This window comes from Mugil cephalus, chromosome 3 (assembly GCF_022458985.1).
Source record: "Mugil cephalus isolate CIBA_MC_2020 chromosome 3, CIBA_Mcephalus_1.1, whole genome shotgun sequence".
Lineage (NCBI taxonomy): Eukaryota > Metazoa > Chordata > Actinopteri > Mugiliformes > Mugilidae > Mugil > Mugil cephalus.
The window spans coordinates 449,492-474,233 of record NC_061772.1 but is presented as its reverse complement, the minus strand read 5'-3'; the positions used below and the strand labels follow the sequence as shown (position 1 = coordinate 474,233).

At 38.8% G+C, this 24,742-nt stretch overlaps 1 protein-coding gene across 2 annotated transcripts in view; it reads left to right on the top strand.

Moving 5' to 3' along the window:
* itfg1 (integrin alpha FG-GAP repeat containing 1) overlaps positions 1–24,742 on the top strand; it is a 176,947-nt gene that overhangs the window by 29,027 nt on the left and 123,178 nt on the right. For both annotated transcript variants that reach the window (XM_047580096.1, XM_047580095.1), the window contains exons 7-8: positions 3,161–3,210; positions 10,211–10,289. In XM_047580096.1, the coding sequence (XP_047436052.1) occupies positions 3,161–3,210; positions 10,211–10,289 (129 nt within the window). The remainder of the gene's footprint in view (positions 1–3,160; positions 3,211–10,210; positions 10,290–24,742) is intronic.

Sequence of the window (24,742 nt, the reverse complement as noted above, 5' to 3'; positions counted from 1 at the left end):
CGTCAGTTATTCGATTTTCTTCATTGCATGTAAACTGGGACAAGGACCACATTCAGAAAGTCGAATTTCAAGCATAGCTCCATTAAGTTTTGCATGTAAATACACTGAGTGACTCGTTAATATCATGGTGTGCTCCCTGTTAGTGTCAGTCAAGTTGAACTGTATTGATTAGTAGACTAGACAAAGAGAAATTTGTAGAAAGGAGAGCTTGGCAGTGCTGAACTTTGTTAAAACAACAACAACAAAAAAAAACGAGACAAGTGGTAAGATGTGAGAAAAGAGGAGGTGCCCCTGTTGGTACCAGATCTGCTTCCACTACCAGATGTGCTCACCCAGAGTATGCGGCCCTTCCAGATGACGTCACATCTTATAATTGGTTGGACAACAGGAAGAAACGGAAGAGAGGTTAGCAGTTAGCAGTTGCAGAACATATAGTTGACGTTACCTAGAAGTCGAATGGAGCCGAACATAGATGAACATGCAGGCCAAACATATCGTTGACATCATCTGGAAGCGCCAGATACTTCAGGCGAGCAGATCTGGTACCTATACCCCCACAGCAAGACTGTTAAGTGTTTACAAGATAAAAATCTTTCTGTTCATTGCCCTGCTCATCCATGCCACTGACACGTTGCCATTACACCTAATCAGCCAGCACTCCAGGATTCTGTCTAAGAGGCCTGATTAGCTTAACTAAGCTCATGAACACACCAACCAGTGTAACTACAGAAAGCACATACCCACAGTGTGCAAATTACTGCGTATCGTGTAAGGTGTGTGTGCACATAACCATAATCTATGCATGCAGTTGGAATCATCTTTGCATATGTAAAAAGGTCTAGGTCTTGTGGAAACACTCAGGCCAATCATTTTCAATAATAATAATACGATCCTATCGGCGAGATGTAGTGGAGGAAATTAAATCAATAGTAGGCTTTGACATTAATCATGATTTTTGCACAAAAAAGACAACTGGAACAAAGTGAACTGAAAGGTTCCTAAACCCTGGAGCTAGCTCTATCTCTTAAAATGTACACATGTTGTCAGTGATTCATCTGACCTCTGGTTACTTTCCCTCCCCCATGACTTTATAAAAATAAAATTTCTACATACATGTCTGTAACTTCAGTATAAAAATGTTTTGAAATAATAATAAATGCATGCATAAACGCAACCATTCCAGGTGACTACATTATGAAGCTCATTGAGAGAAGGCCAAGTGTTTGCAGTGCTGTCAACAAAGCAAAGGGTGGCTACTTCGAGGAATCTAAATTATTTTATATTGTGTATATTTTTTTATTATATATTTTATTTTATATTTTATGATGTATTTAACAAATTTGTCTTTGCTACATAATTCCACATATCTTGTTTTATACATGTGATATCTTCAGTATGAATCTACAGAGTATAAGGTAGTAAAAATAAATAAAGAAAAAAACATTGAATGAGAAGGTGTGTGGCAATCTATATACATTTTTTCTCTGTTGGTGAGAAGTCATGCTAGCTGTCCGCTGCAGTAACCACTGCAGTACAGGCAATTCTTACATGACATTTCCACCGTAGCCGCAGTATTTCCACAGTAGCCTTACTCATCACACACAACCTTCATTCTTATTGTCATCCATTCCATTCATTTATATTTTCTAATACAGAGCATAGCAGCATGTGGAATTTCACTTGGGCCTAAGGCAGATCAATGCCTATATTTTTTTTCATGTCCAATTACTGGCAAGAACCGTAGTCCACAGCGATGAAAATAAATGTTGAATGCTAGAGAATGGTCAAAAATATATCATAATATACCATATGTGTATATCACATGTGGTAATCAGTGTCCAAATCTATTATTGCATACACTGATGAGTCATCATATTATGATTACCCTCCTAATATTGTGTAGGTCTCCCTTGTGCCTCCAGAACACTTCTGACTCATCAGAGAATGGACATGGGCCTGAAGGTGTCTGGCAACAGAATGTTGTTAGTGGGGGTCTTTGGGTCCTGTGGGTTGAGAGGAGCGGCCTCTCTGGATCATGCCGGTCAGTTTGGTATCTAGGGAATTTGGGGAATGTATTTATTTTATTTATTTTTTTTTTAGTGGCTCAACTCGTCTCTAGTGTGAAATGCATCCTGCATCATCCTGCTAAATTACGCGATGACATTGATGTACCTACCTGTCGTATTCGGATTTTATCACTGGGCTCCAGGGCTGTGACAACTGCTCGCCCAGGTCTCAGACATTGTTTTCCTTTTTTTTTTTTTTTTTCTTTTTTCCCCAATCAAACAAATCAAATGTGTAGCTACACAATCTTATGCATACGTGAATCAGCCCTACGTCATGCTCTGGAAATCCCTCCCAATGCTGAATCCTGATGTAAACTGTGTATGCACAACTGTGTTTATATAGCTGTATAGTGATATGGCACACCTTTTTTTTATCAATGGTAGCGTTCTGACATTTTCCAGTCTGCACATTTGTATACTTTGCAAAAGAGACAACATTACAATAATAACAACAATGCACTTAAATGCGTAATGATGACGCTGTCAACACGATGACATGAGAGGGAGGAAAGAAATAGGCATGCGGTTCTCACAAGGGGAGGCCAGACGCAGGACTGCTGGCAGTCTGAAAGCCCATTAGCGCCCACCTAGGTAGGTCGATCCTGGTCAGAAAATCCTTAGGCAATCTGCTATTTTCAGTGTGAAAGCGGTAAAGGTGTTGGGATGCCTGGTCTGGTAACATCTAAAGGACAAGTAACATCCACATGAATGTTAGGTCCAAACAGGTTCTGAGCACTAAAATTAAAGGGAAAATATATATATATTATATTAAATCATCAGTGTTTCTTTCCACAAAGCCATGAATACAGGTGCTCTGTGTGTATAGGCCTCAATTTTTTTAAAGATGTTTTTTTCTGTATAAATGTCCAAACAGCATTTTGCATTGATCAGTTCTTTTTTCCTGATCAGTTCACCAGATCTAAGGTACTGTGCTCTGTGCACAGTATCCATTTTCAGTGACTTGGTTCCCATTCATTGACAGCATTTTCTTCATTATAGAGCAATAGTGCATTTTCTTGTTTGAGTATAATTGCCAGATGTAGCTCTTAATGACTTGCGCCCTCCCTTCTTTCTGTCTTTCATCCCAATTCCAGATCTTTTCCTGACGGTGAACAACAATAAATTTGAGACCTGGATCAACAAGGTAACAATGTTTTATGTACTTATTTATTTCCCGTCTCCCCATCCTAGCTTGCTTTGTTTTATTCTACCTATCTTTTCAAAAGTCCAGTTTAGTCAGGGCACTCATGTATTTCTCTCTCTACTGAAATGAAGTCCTCGTTTTTATGACTGAGAGTACATAAATATTGTAATTCCTACATTCTTGATATGCATACCTGTTGAGAGCAATCAACAATGACAGACCTACAGATCCAGCTCATTTCCTCTTTGCAAAAAACAGGTCTGCAGAGTTTTGGTAGACTTGGCAGGGCAGGAGCATTGGCACTGCTGCAGGACTAGTTAATATTCTGGGAGAACAGAGAGAGGAGACTGAGGCTCTGGGTTTTCATCAAAGGGGCCTATTTGAAATTCACCAGGTCGAGTAGTCTATCTTATCACAGAGATGGAGAATAGGAGATAGGCAGAAAAGGCAGTAAGGAAAAAGAAAGAAATAGAGGGAGATTGAAAGATTTGGCAGGGACACAATGTGTTAGAGGGAAAGAAGAGAATGAGCTTGAGGAAAAGGGCAAATATACTGCCATCCCAAAGACCCCTAGAGTATGTGATGAATATGATATGTGATTGGTGACAGGAATCTTGATCAGGTGAGGATGATGCTTGAACATCTAAGGTTTAAAATGAACATTTGTGGGAATTTTTAACCTATTTGAATTTACAATTGCCTCATCATCGCATGTCACAAAATCACAGATGACAGCACTTTCACTCAAATGATAAAAAAAACTTTATCCGATCTAAACCAATCCCTTTTCCAGCCTTTCTAGTTCTCTAGTTGTAAACCAGTGACAATTCATTAATCAACAGTATAATACAGGAGGAGTGATGATTTATTTTTAACATTTATTCTTTTAAGGTCAGGCATAAGTAATACGTTGCTTTTTATGTTTTCTCAAAAAGACAGATAAATTAGAGTGGAGAAAGTACAGTGATACAAAAAAAAAGTATTTGGACACCCTTAAAATTTTACACATCCCATATATTATCATGTGGAAAAGTCTTTCTAGTGTTTCAACAGATGAAGCTGGATTAGCCATCTAACCATCTAACCACCAACTTAATATTTAATATTCCTGCCATTAGCACACAGTAGAGCTCGAAACCTGGCTGGCATGTTCTTCTAAATTTTTTGGTTTGTGGTTTGAAACAGACCTTTTGATAATCCACTACAGATTTTCAGTGTGGCTCCTGTCCAAGGATTGAGCTGGCCACACCTGGATACTGTGATCCTCCAGCCAAGTTCTACTGGCCTCATGTTGAAACATCCAGTTTCGACCTTGACAGAACAGTGCATGTGCAGAAGGGAACATGGGTGGGTTTGGAGAATAGCACAACATTTGGCAGAGTTCAATGTGTCATCACAGACAGTAAGATGACCAACACCAGCAGCACTCATGCATTAGGTACCGTACTGTCTGTACTGTACGAGGTAATATTTCGCCTAGCCTTCGACATACCCTCACATTAGCAGGAGGAAGATAAAGCTGGAAACTGGACTCATACACAGAATCTTCTTCCAATTCCTGACTGTCTAGTTCTTGTGTGTTTGGGCCCAACAACGCCAGGCTAACCTCTGTCTCTTGACAACCTTGTAGGACCTTAAGCCATGATCTAAAAGTCGACCACAGTGCAGCTGGAACACTGACATGACGGCAAAAGCAAAATGTGTCTTTTAATAAAGCCTTCGTTAGTGGATCACCGGTATCAAAATCACCCAATACTCAAAATTAAGTATTTTTATGGAAACAATCAAAATTAAAATGATTTTTAATGACTGTTTTAGGATTTGTTTAGTATTTTGTCTGTGACTGTACTAAAAGAAATTGCACTTGAAGACCCTAGTAATGCAATATTTCACAAATGAATGGGGTGTCTGAAACTTTTTTCCACCACTGTAGTTGTAATGCAGTTTGCCTTTACTCTTCCATAAGTAGATGTGGAAAAATCGCGACTTTTACTTTGTTACATAAAACGTACTGTAGAGGCCTATGCTCTGTGTTGTGAGCCAACAAAGCTGGTAACAGATGGAAATATCAAGCTTGTCAGGACAAATCTGTATCAGTATGTTATGTTATCACTATATCTCATTCTCAACTCCACCTATGAAAAATCCAAACGCTTTCTTTTTGATCTCCACTGTTTCTCAATATTTTCTGTTCCTTTTTTCTTCAGTACACCTCCTTCTCAATAATGCACAACATGTGACACGTACATGGAAACAAGACCTTACATGCACACAAACTGAAATAAATTCAAAAATACAGATACATTCATACATACTTGCACAAGTGTACACAAACCAAGCCATTTCTGAGCTTTGTCAGAGCATAAAACCCCCTGTTAATCCCATCACAATTTTCGGTTCAGTGCAGCTGCGTTTATCGGTCACAGGCCAGCATGGCCCTCTTTCTCCAGCACTTGGGTTATAATTACTTTTCTTCGTTTGTGATTACTCAAGAAAAGGCAGTCACAGAGGGGAAATAAAATCAACAAGCTGCAGTGAAGAGAGAATAGAGATGTTTTTTATTGGCCGGCAAGTGGAGAAAAGAAGTTTAAAAGGTCCATTCTATAGTAATTTACTTCATTAGAGAAGCTGACTTTCTTCATAATCACTCACTCACACTCCCCTTGCTACATACAGTGGCGCTTAAAGTAATTTGCACTCCTCAGAATTTTTGACATTTCTGGACAAATATGAGAGTCAATATAACAGTTTATAATAGTTTCTGAATGAAACTAAAGCAAAATCTGCTGACACAGCAGAACCTCCAGATGTGGTCAGAAATGGGATCACTCAAAAGCAAACACAGTGCATCTTGGGTGGTGACACCTGTATTTTATGCTAACTAATTCAGATCGGCTTGCCTGGATCGGATCAATGTCTGAACAGGCCATTTGCAGGGTGATCAATCCTGAAGGATGGCAAAACAGTCTTAAATCTCCATTTTTTTCACATTTTTTTCACATTTTTCCATCTGTTTCTATTTTGATATGGCTTTATGACTTTTTCTAGCCTGATGATCAACATTTTTTGAAGTCCCTGAAGTCCTCATTAAGCTCATTTGTCTGTGCCACCATACACTTAAATAAACATGCACTGTGAAAATTGGATTTTGACAAGTCCCTGATTTCTATAAACAAAACGATGTACTGAATAATTGGAAACACTTCTAAACAGATGTTTTCTAATTTGGTGTTGAAATTACCTTCAACATTAATCCTAGGGTTAAGGGACGAAAAAAGGAAGGAAGAGGAAAAATAAGAAGATACACGCAATATAACCATATGGATTATTTTTATTTTTTAATTATTATTTATATTTAGTTAGTTAAAAGCTAGGACACACTATTTCAAAAGGCTATCATTACTCACAAACAAACATAATTTATGGTGCTTTTTCCTTTACAGGCAATCATTTATAATAGTTTATACAAGGTCTGAACAGGCCCCCCATATGGGTGTAATTTTCATGAATATATAAATACAAAAGCATAATATGCTTATGCAGAAATGTTGAACATTGTGAGGGGTGCAAATACTTTTACATGATGTACGTATAAATATGCTGAAGTGTGCTACATAAACATAGCTTAGAAAGAGAGTAACATTTTTCAGATCAGCTTCTTGCCAGAGGCAGGCAAAGAGAAACATCCAGAATATTCTCTATAGTAACAAGAAAATGTAAGTCTTGATGCCTTGGACCATTAAACAAACTGTGATCATGAACTGATCCTGTGTTCATTCCAGCCCTATTAAAGTTAATGAAATAGCCTCTGCACAATTGCAAATTTTTATAGTAATGTAGCATTGTTATAGCTATCATTTATCCCAAGGGAAGTGTAGCTTCAACACATAGAATTTAATATAATAATATATAATGGCCTTAGGGACGCGACACCCTGCACAGTACTGGATAACGTGTCTGTGTATGTGTGTGTGTATGTTGAGAATGATGTCAACAGAAGAATAATAAGTCCTCTAATCTCTTCATCTTCACACATCAACCGGTTCTTCAGAGACTGTCACTAGCTTTCACAAACACACACGCACGCACAGTTGTAATCATGGCATCTTGTAATCAGGCAGCCAGCAGAAGTCAATCACACTTGATAAGATATCATCTTCAACAAACAAACCGTCACTCTTGACACATCAGTGGGTGCCTCTGCTTGTGTGATTGAAAGCTGCCACAGCATCCTGCAGCAAAAAAAAGAAAGAAAAAGTATTGTAATTAGAAATAAAATAAAACTCTTACTTTATTTCACTACTCTTTTGCATTTGTATGTGTTTTTCAATGCCAGTCCTTGTTCCTTTTCACCTTGTTTCTTTTTTCCACTGATAGTTTTTTATTTTTTTTTTTATGATGTCTGTATTTTCCTGATGTCACTGACATTTTTTTTTTTAATTTGCCTACTGCGGTTATAGTTAACCTAGCGTCAACGTCAAAAATACAGGCAATGCAGACTACAAGTCTGCCAACAGAGTCCATCAATCACAATTTATAACAATTTATAAAACCATGAAAAAATTAATTAGCCTCAGGCTAGCCTTCCAGCAAGACTGCGATTGTGTTAACAACGCAGAGGGAAGAGTTTCATGGCTAGTAAAGTCAAAATATAATATTGAATTGCTAGAATTTATGGTGATGGATTGATGGTGGGTACATTTATATAAAGTGACTGAATTGAAAATTACTTATCCACTACATAAGGAAAACGACAAACGTGTAGTGCCAGCGATTGTTCCATACATATAGTGCTAACAGAGTATAAGTAATTCCACAGTGGACACAAATGTATATAATAGGTGTTTCTTGGATGCACAAAACAATTACAACTCCTCATAACTAAATAACCCAAAAGAAAAACAATAAAACCCATGTCACTATCATTATGATAAAGGTACTATAGCCACGTTATATTTTCAAGAGCCTGCACTTGAATAAAAGAACAACAACTTTAGTCTGGAGTGCTTTCAAGAAATTATCCCAAGCTTTTTGAAATTTCAGTTTCAAATGTTTATTATTTATTACAAAATAAAAATAGCACAAAAAGACCAAACCACCAAAAACCATTCTGACTGGTTCAAGGCACAGAAAAAACAAGTCAAACAAAAACAACCAATAGCACACTACGAAAACCCCCCAAAAAAGGTTACATTACAGAGCTACTGGCAACATTCAGCCACTCTTTCAGTAGTTCTATTACGAGATCAAAAACTATAGGACTCAGGGGGCAGCCTCAATGATTACCACAGTGTACGCTAAACAGTTTTGACTGTTGGATGAAGTCCAACAGAGTCAGGGTGAAGTGAATTACACTGATTGTTACAATGCAACGTTTTGTTGGGAAACCTTTATGAACGACTCAAAAACATACAAAATATAACACAAACACACATACACACACACAAAAACAAGATATGACCTGGCCTCCAAATTCTACAGAAATGATATAAGGCGGGTAGTTTTTTAATGTTGTGGCTGAGTGTATTATTCAGTGAGTTGCTTCAATTTTGAGCCATGTGTGATGTAGGTCATTTATTCTGAACATGAGACCCACCTCTAAGCCCTGTGCATACATGGCTTCAGACTGCCCCCTCCTAAACATGTGCACAAGTAGCAATGCCACATTTCGTTTCAGCAAACATTGGATACACATCAAGAATGAAGCGGTCCTGGCAGGTAAACTGTACTGCTTTAAAGGCTTACAGGCATCTTTACGATAAATCCCAGCCTCAGGAGAAATGAGCAAAGTGGTATAAATTGGCAATATTTTCCAGAAATCCAGAAATCTGCTTATCATGTCCATTAACAGTATCACAGACACGTCAATAAACTGTACTTATCTAAACATAGCGTTCATTTCACCCTCGACTTAGGCACGACTCAAAATTGCATTAAGTTCACCAAATATACAAAAAATGTCTTCTTCAAACTTTATTGGCAAACTTTTTTCTGCTGTTCTAGGTTCAACTTCAGTGCAAGTGGATAGATTGATGTGGCTTCAGAGCACCGCTACCATACCCTATCGATACACAGTTGCCAAGATAACACTATCAGAGGGGCAGTTTAACAGGAGCTCATTCTCAGGAGGGAGGGGGATCCCTCCAAAATGACTCGCTGTGAAAGGGGGTATTTTTGACATGGTGAACACAGGCCCGTTTAATCAAAGCACATAACAGAGGTTCCATCAAGTCAGGAATCAACTTGTGAAAATGGGCATCTATTGTCCCCTTTAAAACTCAATCAAGGATGAACAGTAATGCAGAAGCCCCAAGAAGCCCCAGCCTCTGATGTCACAATATTGAAGTACTCACTGATCTTAACAGAAATTCAGACTGCACCCTCAGGAATCTTAGTGGACCATCAACATGGCAGCATTAATCATTGCATTAGTTGGATTGTGTTATGCATTAGTCTTCTTATCTTGATGTCTCATGGTGGAGTGGGAAACAGTGTCAATGAGTCTGCCATTAAGATGATTCAATGTGTATTTTATAATGTTGTCTGAAGAAATTAATTACATGACACCTCCAAAATGCAACATGTTGGTTTTTTAGAATTACCCTCTGAATAACACATAATTGCATAAAACCTAAACAGACTGCATCAGCTTTATTATGCCCCAAATGCTTCAGTATGCCTTTTACAGAGAAGAGAGTTTCACATGTTTTCATAGCAAAACAATAATATTAATGATTGCTGACTTTAACTGTTTCAGTTTCAGGATCCCCTTAATGCTGACTCACTGTCATCCTTCAGTGGCCTAAATTGTATGTTGCTCTCTGTGACTCAATCACTCAATCATGGTTGTGTAATTACCTCAGTAAATGTTCGACTTGTATGGTTTTTAGCAACATACATGTGAAACAACAATAAACACACACATTACAGTTTCCATAATATGTAAGGTTAAAAACACGAAATTGACAGTCTATTTCTTTCTACTTAACTGTTGTCACAGAATGGAAACTTCACCAAAACAGAAGTCATGCCAGCACCTCCAGCCAAGATTATTGGGCAGTCCTCCTTTGTCGACTTTGGTGAGTATGACAAAACTGATATCCAAGGGCCCATGTACTAGTATTCAGACAGTAATTGGACAGAGTCAAAAACGTGTTCCCACACTCAAGACACTTAGAAAACCTCTAAGAGCAGTTGTAGGTGTACTTGTACACAAAAGTGTTTTGTCCCCTATAATTGTTCGTGTGTGCGTGTGTGGCTGATTAATTCCTCCTCTAAGTCCTTTAAGCCCCCCTGCATTTGAAGCTGTGTAGCTTCAAAGGCTTCCAGATAGGCAATGCTTCTTCTCTTTCTGGCTATGGCAGTTTCACTACAGTTCTCTCATCACAAAACTTTTATTCCCTGTACTCACACACACACACACACACACACACACACACACACACACACACACACACACTGCAAATGTCCACCCATTACCCAACAGGCTTATCTCACACATACACACAGTGAGTGAAAAGCCCACTCTTCCTCACACCACAGTCTGGTACAAAATTTCAAATACAGACAGATTTTTGTAAACATCTTATCGTCTTAAACAATCTTGGCAAGAAGTATTCATTGTTCAGTTCAGCTTTACACTTATTCTCAACAAATCTCTGCCGGCTCTCTAATCTCCAGGCGACAGCCTATGTGCCCTGTAATCATGTCAGAGTTTTCACCTTTGCTAGCTTTAGTGATTGTGCTTGTTTTTAATGGTAAACACCAATTCAACAACTCAACAATCTAACAGTATATAATAGTTTGGATGGAAAAGTCATTCATTGATGAGTAAGTAGTATCTCCACTTCCTATGATGTAGCCAGTGGAGTTCTTGCACTGAGCCAGGGCATAATGTCAAATGTGCCTGGTTTTAAAGTAATGCTTGTTTTTGATGAACATGGTACAGTATTTGTTTTGATATTTGGCATGTCAGGTGCAGCTCTTATGAATCCTCTGACTGTTCATAAATGTAATTCCTCCATTTCCCACTGCACTTACGGAGTACCCCAAGGCTCAGTCCTTGTCCCTTTTTACATTTTTATATGTTTCTGTTGCTCATGTAATCCTTTTCAAGCCTCCCATATCTATACCTCATTTGACTCCAACAAGGGAACTGGACAAAATACAAAACCTTACCTTATCCTATCTTACAAATGTTAAAAAGTCTGTTGTTGTTGTTAATTAGAAGCCATTATTCCAGGTCCAATATGAATATCTCTACACACTTAGGCTATTGGTACCTCTCCAGTTACTCCACAAGTTAACTAGTATCACTTATTCACAATACTTCTCAGTTAGCAAGCAAGACATGTTCGTGGGTAACAGAGATTTCCCACCATTTATCAGAACAGTTGAAAACTTTTTTTTTATCAAAAGTAGAAGTTTTATGTAGATTTACTTTCCCTCCTATGAAATTCTTTGTTTAAATATTTTTTCCACTGAAAAATCTAGCTGCATAAATTTTAAAAAGGAATAGCTTAAATAAAGCAGCATTATTCAGCAGTGTTGGGCAAGTTACTTCCAAAATGTAATATATTCCATATTACAAGTTACTTGCATTTGAAAGTAAGTTTCTTTACAATATTACCTTCTGTGTAGAGTAATAAATTACTTTTTAGTTACTTTCACAAAGATAAATATTTACGACAAGGCATTACAAAATGAAGGTGGGCAATATTTTGTCATGGCGAATAGTCCTTTTAATATTTTCACTTGTATTATTTTAATCTACTACAAGTATATGAACTGAAATTTACATTGCATAGTTTTAAAGGTTGTCTTCCGTGAATGATTTTTCCTCAGACACTGAGACACAAATCTCTAGTGACTCATAACTTTATATATTTCTATCCATATTTTTTCTTAGTTGGTACTTTGTTCATTATCACCCACAGTCTCATTTATGAGTACTGTAAAACATAGAGATGTGTTATTGCTACTGTTAAAGTATTCTGACATGATGTGACAATAACAACCATGAAAATCCCTCTGCAAACACAACTGACTTAACAAATTAAAACAATTTTTAATCATTGAATCACCTCTAACACCACCTGTAGTGTCTCATCTTAAATGAACTATCTGTGGAAATGTGCTTATACCTTAACAATAGGACTATATCATTAGAGATTTGTTTTTACCTTGTCACTTGATCGAACAGAGATTTTGCTGACAAGCTTTTGAAACGCCGGCGACTCAACTGTAGAAATACTCAGCCCCCAGCCTTCTCACTGCTCCTGGTTCAAACATCTTCACCTCTGGTCTGGAGAAATACAGCTTTCGTTGTTTAGATTTGCTTACGCGTCATCTTCCATCTGTTTGCTAGCAAGTGGTCGTTTAGCCTCTAATTCCAGGTGTTTCTTCAGGTTACTTGTACTATTTTTAGGTGTAGATGTCATGGTTACATGGTTCACATGGAACCTAGTTCTTCTTTTAATAGAAAGTATGACCTTCATTAGTGGATCACTGGTACCGAAATTACAGAATACTCATAATTTGTGATGCATTTTGTGTGTGTGTGTGTGTGTGTGTGTGTTTGTGTGTGTGTGTGTGTGTGTGTGTGTGCGTGTGTGTGTGTGTGTGTGTGTGTGTGTGTGTGTGTGTGTGTGTGTGTGTGTGTGTGTGTGTGTAAACACACTCACCAGCCATTTTATTAGTTGTACCTAAAAAAGTAAAAGGTTGGACCCCCTTTTGCCTTCAGAACTGCCTTAATTATTGGTGTCATACTTTCAACGAGGTTTTGTAAACAATCCTCAGAGATTTTGGTCCATATTGACATGATAGCATCATGCAGTTGCTGCAAAGGTGCTCTATTGGATTGAGATCTGGTGACTGTGGGGGTCACTGGAGTACAGTGAACTCATTGTCATGTTCCAGAAACCAGTTTGAGATGATATGAGCTTTGTGTCATGGTGCATTATCCTGCTAGAAGTAGCCGTCAGAAGATGGTACACTGTGGTCATAAGGGGATGGACATGGTAAGCAACAATATTCAGGTAGGCTGTGGTATTTAAACCATGCTCAATTTGTACTGAGGGACCAAAAACGTGCCAAGAAAATATCCCCCCCACCATTACACCACCACCACCAGTCGAACCATTGATACAAGACAGGATGGATCCATGCTTTCATGTTGTTTATGCCAAATTCTGACCCTGCCATCTGAATGTTGCAGGTGATATTGAGACCCGTCAGACCAGGCAACTTTTTTCCAGTCTTCTATGGTCCAATTTTGAGCCTTTTAGGTGAGCCTGTGTGAAGTGTAGTCTGTTTCCTGTTCTTAGCTGACAGGAGTGGCACCTGGTGTGGTCTTCTGTTGCTGTAGTCTTCTTCAAAGTTCAGCGTGGTGTGTTGTGTTCGTTCAGAGATGGTATTCTGCATTCTTTGGTTGTAATGAGTGGTTATTTGAGTTACTGTTGCCAATCTCCGACCAGTCTGCCCATTCTCCTCTGACCTTTCACATGAACAAGGCATTTTTGTCCACACAACTGCCACTTTGGATATTTTCTCTTTTTTGGGGCAATTCTCTGTAAAGCCTATATGGTTGTGCGTGAAAATCCCAGTGATCAGCAGTTTCTAAAATAGTTTCTCAGACCAGCCCATCTTGCACTAACAACCATACCACATTCAAAGTCACTTAAATCCCCATTCTGATGCCCGGTTTCAACTTCAGCAAGTTGTCTTGATCACCTCTACATGCCCAAATGCATTTAATTGCAGCCATGTGATTGGCTGATTAGCTTTTGTGTTAACAAGCAATTGTACCTAATGATGTGGCTAGTGAATGCTCTTCTTTCTCTCATTTTTCCCCTTCTTCGAATTGGGAGTGTTATTTCAAAACTGTTTCAAATCTGTTTTGTTTTTTTGTCTCATTCAGTGCCTCCTCGACTGTCGGTGTCTCGTTTCTCTGCATCTACTGTATGTCTCCTATCTGCGGCTTATTCACTCTCCACTGCCTCCTTCAGATGTCATTAAATTGTACCAAGACCAACTATGATCCTTTAGTTTTTGTTTTGTTTTGTTTTATTTTGGTAGAGGGATATTTATAAAAGCTTCACCTTTCCTTATTTACTTTACTTAGAGATTCCCAATAGGTCATCATTGTAGTTCTTTACCAAATATGTAACAATAATATTTGACATAATCTAAATACTTATGTTATTATGATGTTGCAAGTACAAGTAGTTGAGGAGATGTTTGCTGCTGAAGTTGGATTACATCAGACACATTGTATCAAATTATGTTAGACATACATCACGGTTTTGGGGTTTTCACTGTATCTGGTAATCTCCTAATGTCAGACAAAGTGGTTTAATGGAAGACTTGATATGAGTCAGAATAGAGTGACTCTTTTGAGAAATAAGAACAGAGCTGAAATAAAACCTGCACTAGGTACGAAAAAATCTTCTCAAATCTGTCTCAATATCAATAGATGTATTTTAGCCCGAAGCAAGCCGTGTTCTTTTTTCTATATTCTACTTAAACAAACACAAGCAGTGTGAGTGAAGACAGAAATTGTACCTCCTTCTCCTTTTGTCAGTACACATTGTCAAGGTCACGTCTGCCCCTCCTTTCTGGTGTATCTGTGTTTATTCTTCATTTACTTTAAATTTTCCTCCTACATACTATACCAGCTTACCCCTACCCATCAATGTAACTTTGTCAACATTATTTTCATGCAGTGCTTCCTTTGGTGTTTGGCAATCTTGTAAGCCTGAGCAACCTCCCAACAAGCTAATTAAAGGGCATCTATTGGTTTTCAAACAACCTCAATGAACAACCGTGAGCAGGCCAAATGGAAGAGAAGGGAAATAAAAGAACAGAGGTGCACAGCACATTTTCAAAGTGAGACAGAAAAGAAGATAAAATGTAGTGTAATGTTAGACAGAAGAAAATAAAAGAGAGAGGAGAAAATGAGATACAGCAAAGAGTAGTATAGCATTATTTTGTTATTTGGAGTGGGAATGGTTTCCATCACACACACCACACTGTCAATTCTCTCTCTGTCATTCTGCCTCTTTTCCAATACATTTTCCCCTACAATGTAATTTCTGTGTTCCTCTTTGTTTCAGTCTATTCTGTTCTGGAACCAGATAGTCTTATTTGTATAATAATAATACATCATTTCAATTCACAAATAAAAATTTGATCCTTATTATGTTTTAGATTGTTTACAGCATTACCTTTGTCTAAGAGCTCACCACACTGTAAAAACTATTGCTTAGACCTAAGTCAAAAAAAATAAATAAATAAATAAATAAAAAATAAGGCAACATTTTCCAACCATTTTTTCTTAGTTTAGTGAACTTATTGGTATTTTGAGTAAGGAGAACTTAATGATATGAATTTCGATGTATGCAAAAATATTAAGTTGCTTTTGCAGAAAAAGCCAAGAAATTGAGTAAAATCCGTGTAAAACATCAGCATATTAAACACACTAGACTTAATTAAAATAAGTATCATTTAAATGAAAAAACTATTTATGTATTTTGTTAATTTTGACCAATTCACCCTTTCTTTGTTTTGAAAATGGAAACTGCTTTAAATAATTAGTTTTGCATAATCATAATAAAATAAAGACATATCAAATTCCAACATTTATTAAATCATTATCATATCCATAACAGTGGCAATGAGCTGGACAGTATGAGCAATCAAGAACATCCATATTTAGTACATAGCAGAATGCATGACCAAGTACTGCATACAACACCTTCACAGTATTTTTTTTAACCATATACATAATATTAAAACATTTTAACAAGCAATATCCAAACCATGGCAATGAGCTGGACACGCTTCAGTATTATTGCATAAAATAAAGCATGACCTCAGCTTCTCACTTTTTGCTTAGAACATTCGGAGTATTGTTACTGAAGAACTTTAACATTATCAGTACTATAACAATTCACAAGCAGAACACCTTCACAGTAATGTCTTCCACTTAATATATTTTTTGAAATATTTTAACTTAAACAACTCAGAGATCTGCCCCTTCTGACCAGCTGGAGCTTCAAAGTGGGGCAATTTAGTGTTTATAAAACCAGGACAACAGGACAGGACAAAATAAGACAAACGATTCTGAACAATTCCATTCAGTGCCCAATGTATAATGATCTTGAACAGACACAAGAAAACAGGTGCTCCTAAGTGCAAGTTAACAGTCATGTCTGACTGCCTAGGCCAGAAGCTTGTTTTTGAGAGTTATGAACTTTGGAGTTGGTTTTAGACGCAGTGTGTCAAGTCCCACAAAAAGTCTTTGAAACACCTCAAATATTTTGGAAAGTTTGGTTGGATACTCAAGATTAAATGCATATGTCAACCAAGGGAGTAGGCAGCATGCTTTGGCCAGGTTTTCAAGATGATTAAGGACTGGTATTCCCTCAATGAGGATTCCTACTGCATTTGGTTCACGACAGACATAGATGCACATATTCTTCATTTTCAAGTCCTCGTGAACTGTGGCCTCTGCAGTTCCCTTTGAGATACAGTGACAAATATAATTTTATATTTAATATAAGTTGTGTGATTTAATTCAGATAATAGTTACTTTTGTGAAGACCAAATATTTTAATTCTGATTTGAGATCTTGTACATTAAATTGAAGACAATAGATGCATTTCCAGCCACATGCTTTTTTCATTGGCATTTTCAATTTGCATTTAAAAAACTTGAGCAAACAGAAACACATGACAGAAAGGCATCCCTCTCCCCATCCTGGGGCTCCTGCCAACTAGCTGCATGCTTCACCTCCACCTGACAACTGCTCGTTCAGTCAGTTCACATAAAAGTCAACCTAAATTAAGTGTACATCAGACTCATCCAAACCTGCTTTTAAACAATACTTACAGAGTAGTCAGAGATTAGCTCCTGTTCACTCTCTCCTGTGTACTCTATGAGGCATCTCAGTTACTCTGAAGAAGCTACTCGGATGAGTGGCGAAACGTCTTCAAGAAATTCTACAAGTCCAGCTGACCTTATTCAACGCTTTTTTGGATTCATGTGATATAAAGAAATATATTTACAAATATAAGGCAGTATATGCCTTATATGGGCATTCAATTGGATTCAAGTCAGGTGATTGGCTGAGCCATTATAGCAGCTTTATTTTCTTTCTCTGAAGGCAGTTGAGAGTTTCCTTGGCTCTGTGTTGTCTTGCTGAAATGTCCACCGCATCATTCTGGTAGATGGCAGCACATTTTTCTCAAGAACATCTCAGTACATTTTTCCAATCATCCTCCCTTCAATTACATGAAGGTTTGTCAGTACCATATGCAGAAAACAGCCCCACACTATGATGTTCCCACCTCCAAACTTCACTGTTGGTATGGTGGTTTTGGAGAGATTTGCAGTGCATTTTGTCCTCCAAATATGGTGTGTGTTAGAGTTCAATTTTGTGCTCCTCTGACCAGACTATGTTTTCCCAGTATTTTACAGGCTTGTCCAAATGTTGTGCAGCAAACTTTAAACGAGCTTCAGTATGCTTTTTCTTCAGAAATGGTGTCTTGCATGGTGAGCGTACATACAGGCTATGGCCGTTGAGTGCATTGCTTATTGTTTTCTTTGAAACAATTGTACTGTTTGTGTTCAATACCTTTTCCCTCTGTTATTTTACGTTATTGCACATAACTTAATTTCTGAACTTATTTGCTTTGGTTTCTTTCTATGTATTGATAACTTAGATTGTTACCAAAATGTGGTGCAATTTCATGTCATTAGCACCTTTAGAAATATGTTTACTATAAAAATTGTGATGTGTTCAATACTTATTTTACCTGCTGTACATGTACACTGTATATATCACCATATAAGTATATGCATTGTATGTGCATGTTCTCATGTATGTATGCATATACTGTGCCTACATTCAGCAGTATACATGTAAATATGTTTCTTTATAATTTAACATGTATAAAAATATATATTAACACCCCACAGGATGCCTCTGGGGACATGTCATAAGCCTTCTCCAAATCCTCAAAACACATGTGGACTGGTTGGGTAAATTCCCATTCCACTCCAGCACCCTAGCAAGGATAAAGAACTGGTCCATGGGTCAAGGTCTGGGACAAAAAATGCATAGTTCATCCTTGATCTCAGGTTCCCTGGCATAGACTTTCCCAGGGAGGCTGAGGAGTGTGTTCCTCTTGTAGTTGGAATACACCTTCTGGTCCCCTTTCTTAAACATGGAGACCACCACCTCAGTCTGCTACTCCAGAGGTGCTGCCTCTGATGCCCACGCAATGTTGCAGAGGTGCGTCAGCCAGGACAGCCCTACAACATCCCAAGCCTTGAGATACCCGGGGATCTCATCTGCAGAGTTGTTTTACTACCACTTCCCCAGAGATTTGACAGTCCAAACCCAGGCCCTCTGGCTCTGTTTCCGCTACTATGGAATATGTGTTGGTGGGATTGAGAACCTTCTCAAAGTATTCCTTCTACCGCCCAGCTGTATAATCAGTTGTCATCAGCAGCTCCCCACCCCCATTGAACACAGTGTGACCGAGTTGCTTCCTACTGCCCCTGATGTGCCAGATGGTTTACTGGAATCTCTAGGGAGCCAAATGATAATCTTCTTTTATAGCCTCAGCGAACTCCTCCCATGCCTGAGTTTTTGCCTCTGCAACTGCCCTTGCCATCAGGTACCAGTCAGATGCTTCCACAGAGATCCACAGAACAGCCAAGCCCTGTAGGCCAGATCCAACTCACTACTAGGTGGTGATCAGTTGACAGCTCTGCTCCTCTCTTCACTGCAGAGTACAGAAGGTACATTGGCATCAACCTACAACCTAGGCCGTCATGGTGCCAAGAGCACCAACCTTATGTTCGACGATGGTGTTAGTTATGGACAGACTACGATTTGCACAGAAATCCAATAACTGAACACTGCTTGGGTTCAGATCAGGCAGTCCGTTCCTCCCAATCGCGCCCCTCCAGGTTATATTCAATTCAGTACAATTCAAATTCATTTATATAGCGCCTGTAACAATACAAATTGTCTAAAGATGCTTTACAAAAACCAGCCTGCAACCTCCAGAGCAAGTCTGAGGGCAACGATGGCAAGGAAAAACTCCCTTTTAATAGGAAGAAACCTTGAGCAGAACCCAACTCATACGGAGAGACCAATCTGCCGAAGGCCAGCCGAGTAGAAACACAAGAGATAGAGAGAAAAGAAGAACAGGAGAAATATGAGCATTGAAGTCCCCCAGCAGTACAATGGATCACCCAGTCAGGGCACAGTCTAGCACCCGTCCTAGGGACTCCAACAAGGTTGGGCCCTCTGAGCTACTGTTAGGTGCATAAGCACAGACAACAGTCAACATGCAAGCAGAGAGTCTGGGGAGAAGAGCCCACTACGGCCCTCCACCTCTTACCTGGAGTAACTCCAGCAAAGAAGAGGGTCCAACCTCTCTCCATGACTTGGGTTCCAGACGCTACATGCCGAGGTGAGGCCGACTATATCTAGTTAATAGCACTCAACCTCTACTACATGCACTGGCTCGTTCCCTGTCAAAGAAGTGAGATTCCATGTTGCAAGAGCCAGCTTCCATTACTGAGGATCAGACCGCTAAGCCCCCCCGTCTTGATCTGCTGCTCGATCCACAATGCACCAGAACCGTCATGCTCCTCCTGTGGGTGGTGGGCCCACAGAGAGGGGAGCCCGCGTCTACTGTTCGGGCTGAGTCCCAGCCCCATGTCTGGCTCCACGGTGGGGCACTGGTAACTCTCCAGGGGCCTCATTTATCAAAAATGACTAGAAAAGGTTCTAAATTCTGACACAGGAATGAAATTTAGAATGTGTTTGAGTACAAAAAAAATGACCCTCCTCGATTGTCAAGAACGCCATCTATTTTTCCCATCTTGCGTAATACAGATCTCTTTTTAGTCTGAGCAGGAAGGTTAGTCTCTCCATCTGGTGAATTTCTTTAATAACCTCCAACCAGTTGGAGGTTGTGGGTGGGTTTGACTGCAGCCACTTACGGGTGATAGCTTTTTTTTGCTGCTACAGACATTATGTTTAAGAGGTATTTGTCATTTTCTGTCATCCCGTCAAGTAAATCACTTAGAAAAAGAGTTGGAAATGGCGGAGGAATCTGTTGTCCGTTGTATGGTTTTCACAGCATCGTCTCAAAAAGGTCTTAGTCCCGGACAACTCCAAAAGTTGTGGTAGTGGTTCGCCACGTCGTTTCCACATTCCCCCAGCATATGTGAACAGTTGTTATTGAATATGTTTTCATTTTAGGTGTTACAAAAAAACGTACAAGGTTTTTCCAACAGAATTTGCACCATTACATAGAACAAGAAGATATTTTACCATTTAATTCTCTCTCCCATCTCTTTTTGATGTTTGTTGTGTTATTATCCCTGCTCTTTCCAATGACCTGGAAAAGCTTTGAAATAACAGATTTACAGGTACCTTTATATGCCCGTATTATTAATTGTATTATTTAGTTTGATTCTGCAGTTTCCTTTACCCGGACTTCTTTGATAAAATATTGACGTACTTGAAGATATCTAAAAAAAATCCTGATTTTCTAAGTTGTATTTTTCTTTCAGTGCTTGAAAACTTTGTAGCGTATTTTTTTTCCATTATATTACAATAAGCAGTAATATCCTTATTTGTCCAGTACTTAAACCTGGAGTCCATGCCACCGGTTTAAAGTCTGTGTCATGTCCAACCCATCTGATTTTTTTCAATTGTTTCTAAAAATTGAATTGCTTCACAATCCCAAACCAGATGTGTAATGTACAGGAGACAAATGGGTTCAAATGCTCTTGAAATGCTGTCATTAATTTGTTATCACCAATCATCGCTTGTATAGGGATACCCCTGCATTCCCCTTCCATGTCTTTCCATTTTGCCTCATATCCACCATCACACCAGAGAACCACATATTTTAACTGGGCAGCAGGATAATAATCCCTAAGATTAGGGAGAGACATACCGCCCCTTTCTTTATTAATAGTCAATGTGCTGTATTTAATCCTTGTTTTTTTCCCTCTCCAAATAAAACATGAAATTTGTTTGTTTGTCCCATTCATGAAATTGACTAGTTGGAATTTTAATAGGCAGTGACATAAATAGATATGATAGTTTAGGTAAAATAGACATTTCTATAAGGTCGATTCTTGCACTAAAGCTTAATAAAAAAGCTGTCCAGTTACCAAGATCTTCTTTGAATTTTTTGTTGACAGTTACATAGGTTTTCTTTGTACCAATCATTAGGACAGTAAGTCAACCAAATGACCAAATATTTAATTACCGGCATAAATGAGTCTAATCTTCGGGCCATTATTGATGCATATAATTTATAGTCTTGGTTTAGAACTGAGATCGGCCTATATGAACTACATAACAATTTATTCTTTCCCTCCTTGGGGATGACAGAAATGATCACCTCACTCCATGAAGGTGGGGATGACTTGTTTTCTAATGTCCGGTTAAAAGAGTTACGAAATATTGGATACAGCTCTCTAAATATTTTGTACTTTCCAGCTGGTAGTCCATCGCTTCCAGGTGTCTTATTACTTTTAAGTTTATTCAGTGCTGTTTCCAGTTCTTTTTTTGTAATCTGTGATGTCAAACGTTTATTTGTACCGTGGCTACGGACGTCGCTGGCAACACTTTGTATCTTTTGATTTGTCTCCGTTCTGAAGTTATTAAACTCCTGCTTGATGTTGTTCTCGAAGTCCATCAGATCTCGCTTGAATTCTCTATACATACCTATATACTATATATCTATTCCTCCATGCTAGCTGTGTTGTTGGTTGTTGTTTCTTTCCCCCTCTCTTCGTCTTGAATTTTGTTTTCCTGATTTTTATTTCTCCGCGTCTTTTTCGTGCTTCTTGTCCCGCTCATTCTAAATCATATTAGTTTCTTGTGATGGCAGTACTCGTAGTTTGGTGGGTTTTTCTATCAAATTGATCAGGATAGCTTTCAACCTATGTCACCATCTTGAAACGCTCACCGGAAGTCTCCTTACTGAGCATTTTTATAAGAGACCGGTAATATGTGGTAATGTGTAAAGACTGAGATGCTGCTGAACACTGCGACTGTCTTAATGGGTTCTATGTGTAGTTCCACTGTTCTACCACTAGATTTTGTGTACACATGGTCAGAGTTAATGCGTTAATTTACACACTTTTCTGAGTACAAGTACAAATTGATAAATGCAATACTTTGTGTCAGAATGTGCTTACGCTCTCATTACACACAGATCTGCGCATACACACGGTTGATAAATGAGGCCCAAGTTCAGCTACATGTACTCTTGTTTTGTACATGTTTTCTGCATTCAGGGTCTTCTGAACAGTTATTTGTCTGACCCTTCACCTAGGACCAATCTGCCTTGGGAGACCATACCAGAGGCACTCTGAATCTGGATTTACTGGCTGTTATGGTTCTAGTAACCTCTTCATGCCTCTTGGAGATCAGTCGGCCACTCACTGCCTGAGCAAGCTCAAGAGATGAAAAACTTTGGTTGTGACCCTCCACCTAAATGTTTGGCAGTTTTCCAATCTAACACCCAGACATTTAAGTTAAATTGGGCAAGGTAATAATTTAGAATTGAATCAAACATTATTTGTGCCATCAAATACAAGGCTAGTGTCCTCCTGAACACGCATGACCATCATAATAAATACTGGGGGACAATCAAAGAGGGACAATTCATGTAATGTTGCAAACACTGGCTAAGCTTGGGGCATGTACATGTGTATGAGTGCATGTGTAATGTGTCTCGAGATCCATTTTTGTATGCTGGCAGTTATTTTTCCAGCGTTAGACTCTAAATACATGCACAGCATATGCCAGACAAAACAGGCCCATCTGCCTTATCAGTAAGGTAATTGCATTTTCCAAAGTGACAGCAACTGATGCATAATTCATCATTAGGTAAAGCACAATGAAATCCCACAACCAAGTGTGTTCAGGTAGCATCAGGATGCAAGGTGACTGCGAACCAGCAGATCACTAAGATAGGGAGATTTTTCGGACAGAAAGACAGGGGTGTCTTTACAAATTATGTTTAAAATCGGAAATTGGAAAATATAGTGTCTTTCTGTGGCATGAGAGTGTGTGTGCGGATAAGTCATCATGTTAACAGTATTATTCTCTGTGTACTTCCTTCAGGCGTTCTTTCTCCACTCATCTTATTATGTGGTTACATCCAACCTTTAGCCCACCGCTTCTTTTCTGTCTGTATTATTCTGTCCTTAACCACTGAATACCTTTCCTCCCTGCATTTTTCCCCTCTTTGACTGCCTTTCTTGTCCATGTTTTCAGCTAGACTACTCTGCTTTCGTGCTCACTTTGCTTTTCCAGTTGCACATTCTTCTTCTTAAGATCACTGTTCTTGAGCAAGACACTGAACTCCCAGTTGCTCCCAACACTGGCACTGGTGCATAAATGTGTGTGTGCTTGTGTGAGCGAATGGGTGGATGTGTCTGTAAAAGCGTTTTGAGTACCAATAGGTAGAAAAGCGCTATACAAAAGCAAGACCACTTAATTCAATTCAATTAAATTTTATTTATATAGCGCCAATAACAATACAAATTGCCTCAAGACGCTTCACAAAAACCAGCCTGCAACCTCATGAGCAAGCCTGAGGGCGACGGTGGCAAGGAAAAACTCCCTTTAACAGGAAGAAAGTATGAAAATATGAAGGCTGGCTGGATAGAAACAGAGAAGATAGACAGAAAAGAACAGGAGAACAGGAGACAGAAGAAACAGGAGAAACAAGATAAACTTCTGCCACAGATACATACATCAAGCTGAAGGAAACATATAGGATCTAGTAATATAGCACATAGCTGATGATCTTATGTGACATTTGGTGAGTATAACAGGAATCATGGGCAGATTGGTGAATTCATCTAGGTAGGAGTGGACAACTGGAGGAGGCCATGAAGACTGGGTCAGATGTAGTTTATGGAGCTCCACAGGTCTGATACACAGCACTCCAGACCATGAAGACTGGGCTGGTTGATGAGGCCATGGCAGCAGATGCAGCTTACCATAATAATGGAGTAAATATGCAGCAATAGGAAAAACAAAATCTTCTAATCAGCAGCACTTTGTGATATCCCTCATATTTGGAAGCATTCTAATCAGGTAAACTAGTTTCACTTGTTAACCTAGTGTCAGTGTACACACCACACTGTGCAGTGCCTTTACGAACAAACCAAATGTCAAAGGATTTGCAGCAGATTGCATACCTGGTATTTGCATCTTTGTGTAATGTTGTGTCATGTGTGTCCTAAATATTTACTCATATCCCAATTTTCATTAAAAGTTTGTTGCTCCACTGCGTGGAACACTGAAGGCCACAGACTGGGATACTCTTTATGAGCCACATGGTGAGGACATTGATGGCCTGACTAACTGTGTCTCTGAGTAAATTGGGATCTACATTGACAACACCATCCCCACTAAAGAGGTTTGCTGCTACCCAAACAACAAACCATGGGTAACCAGCGACCTGAAGGACCT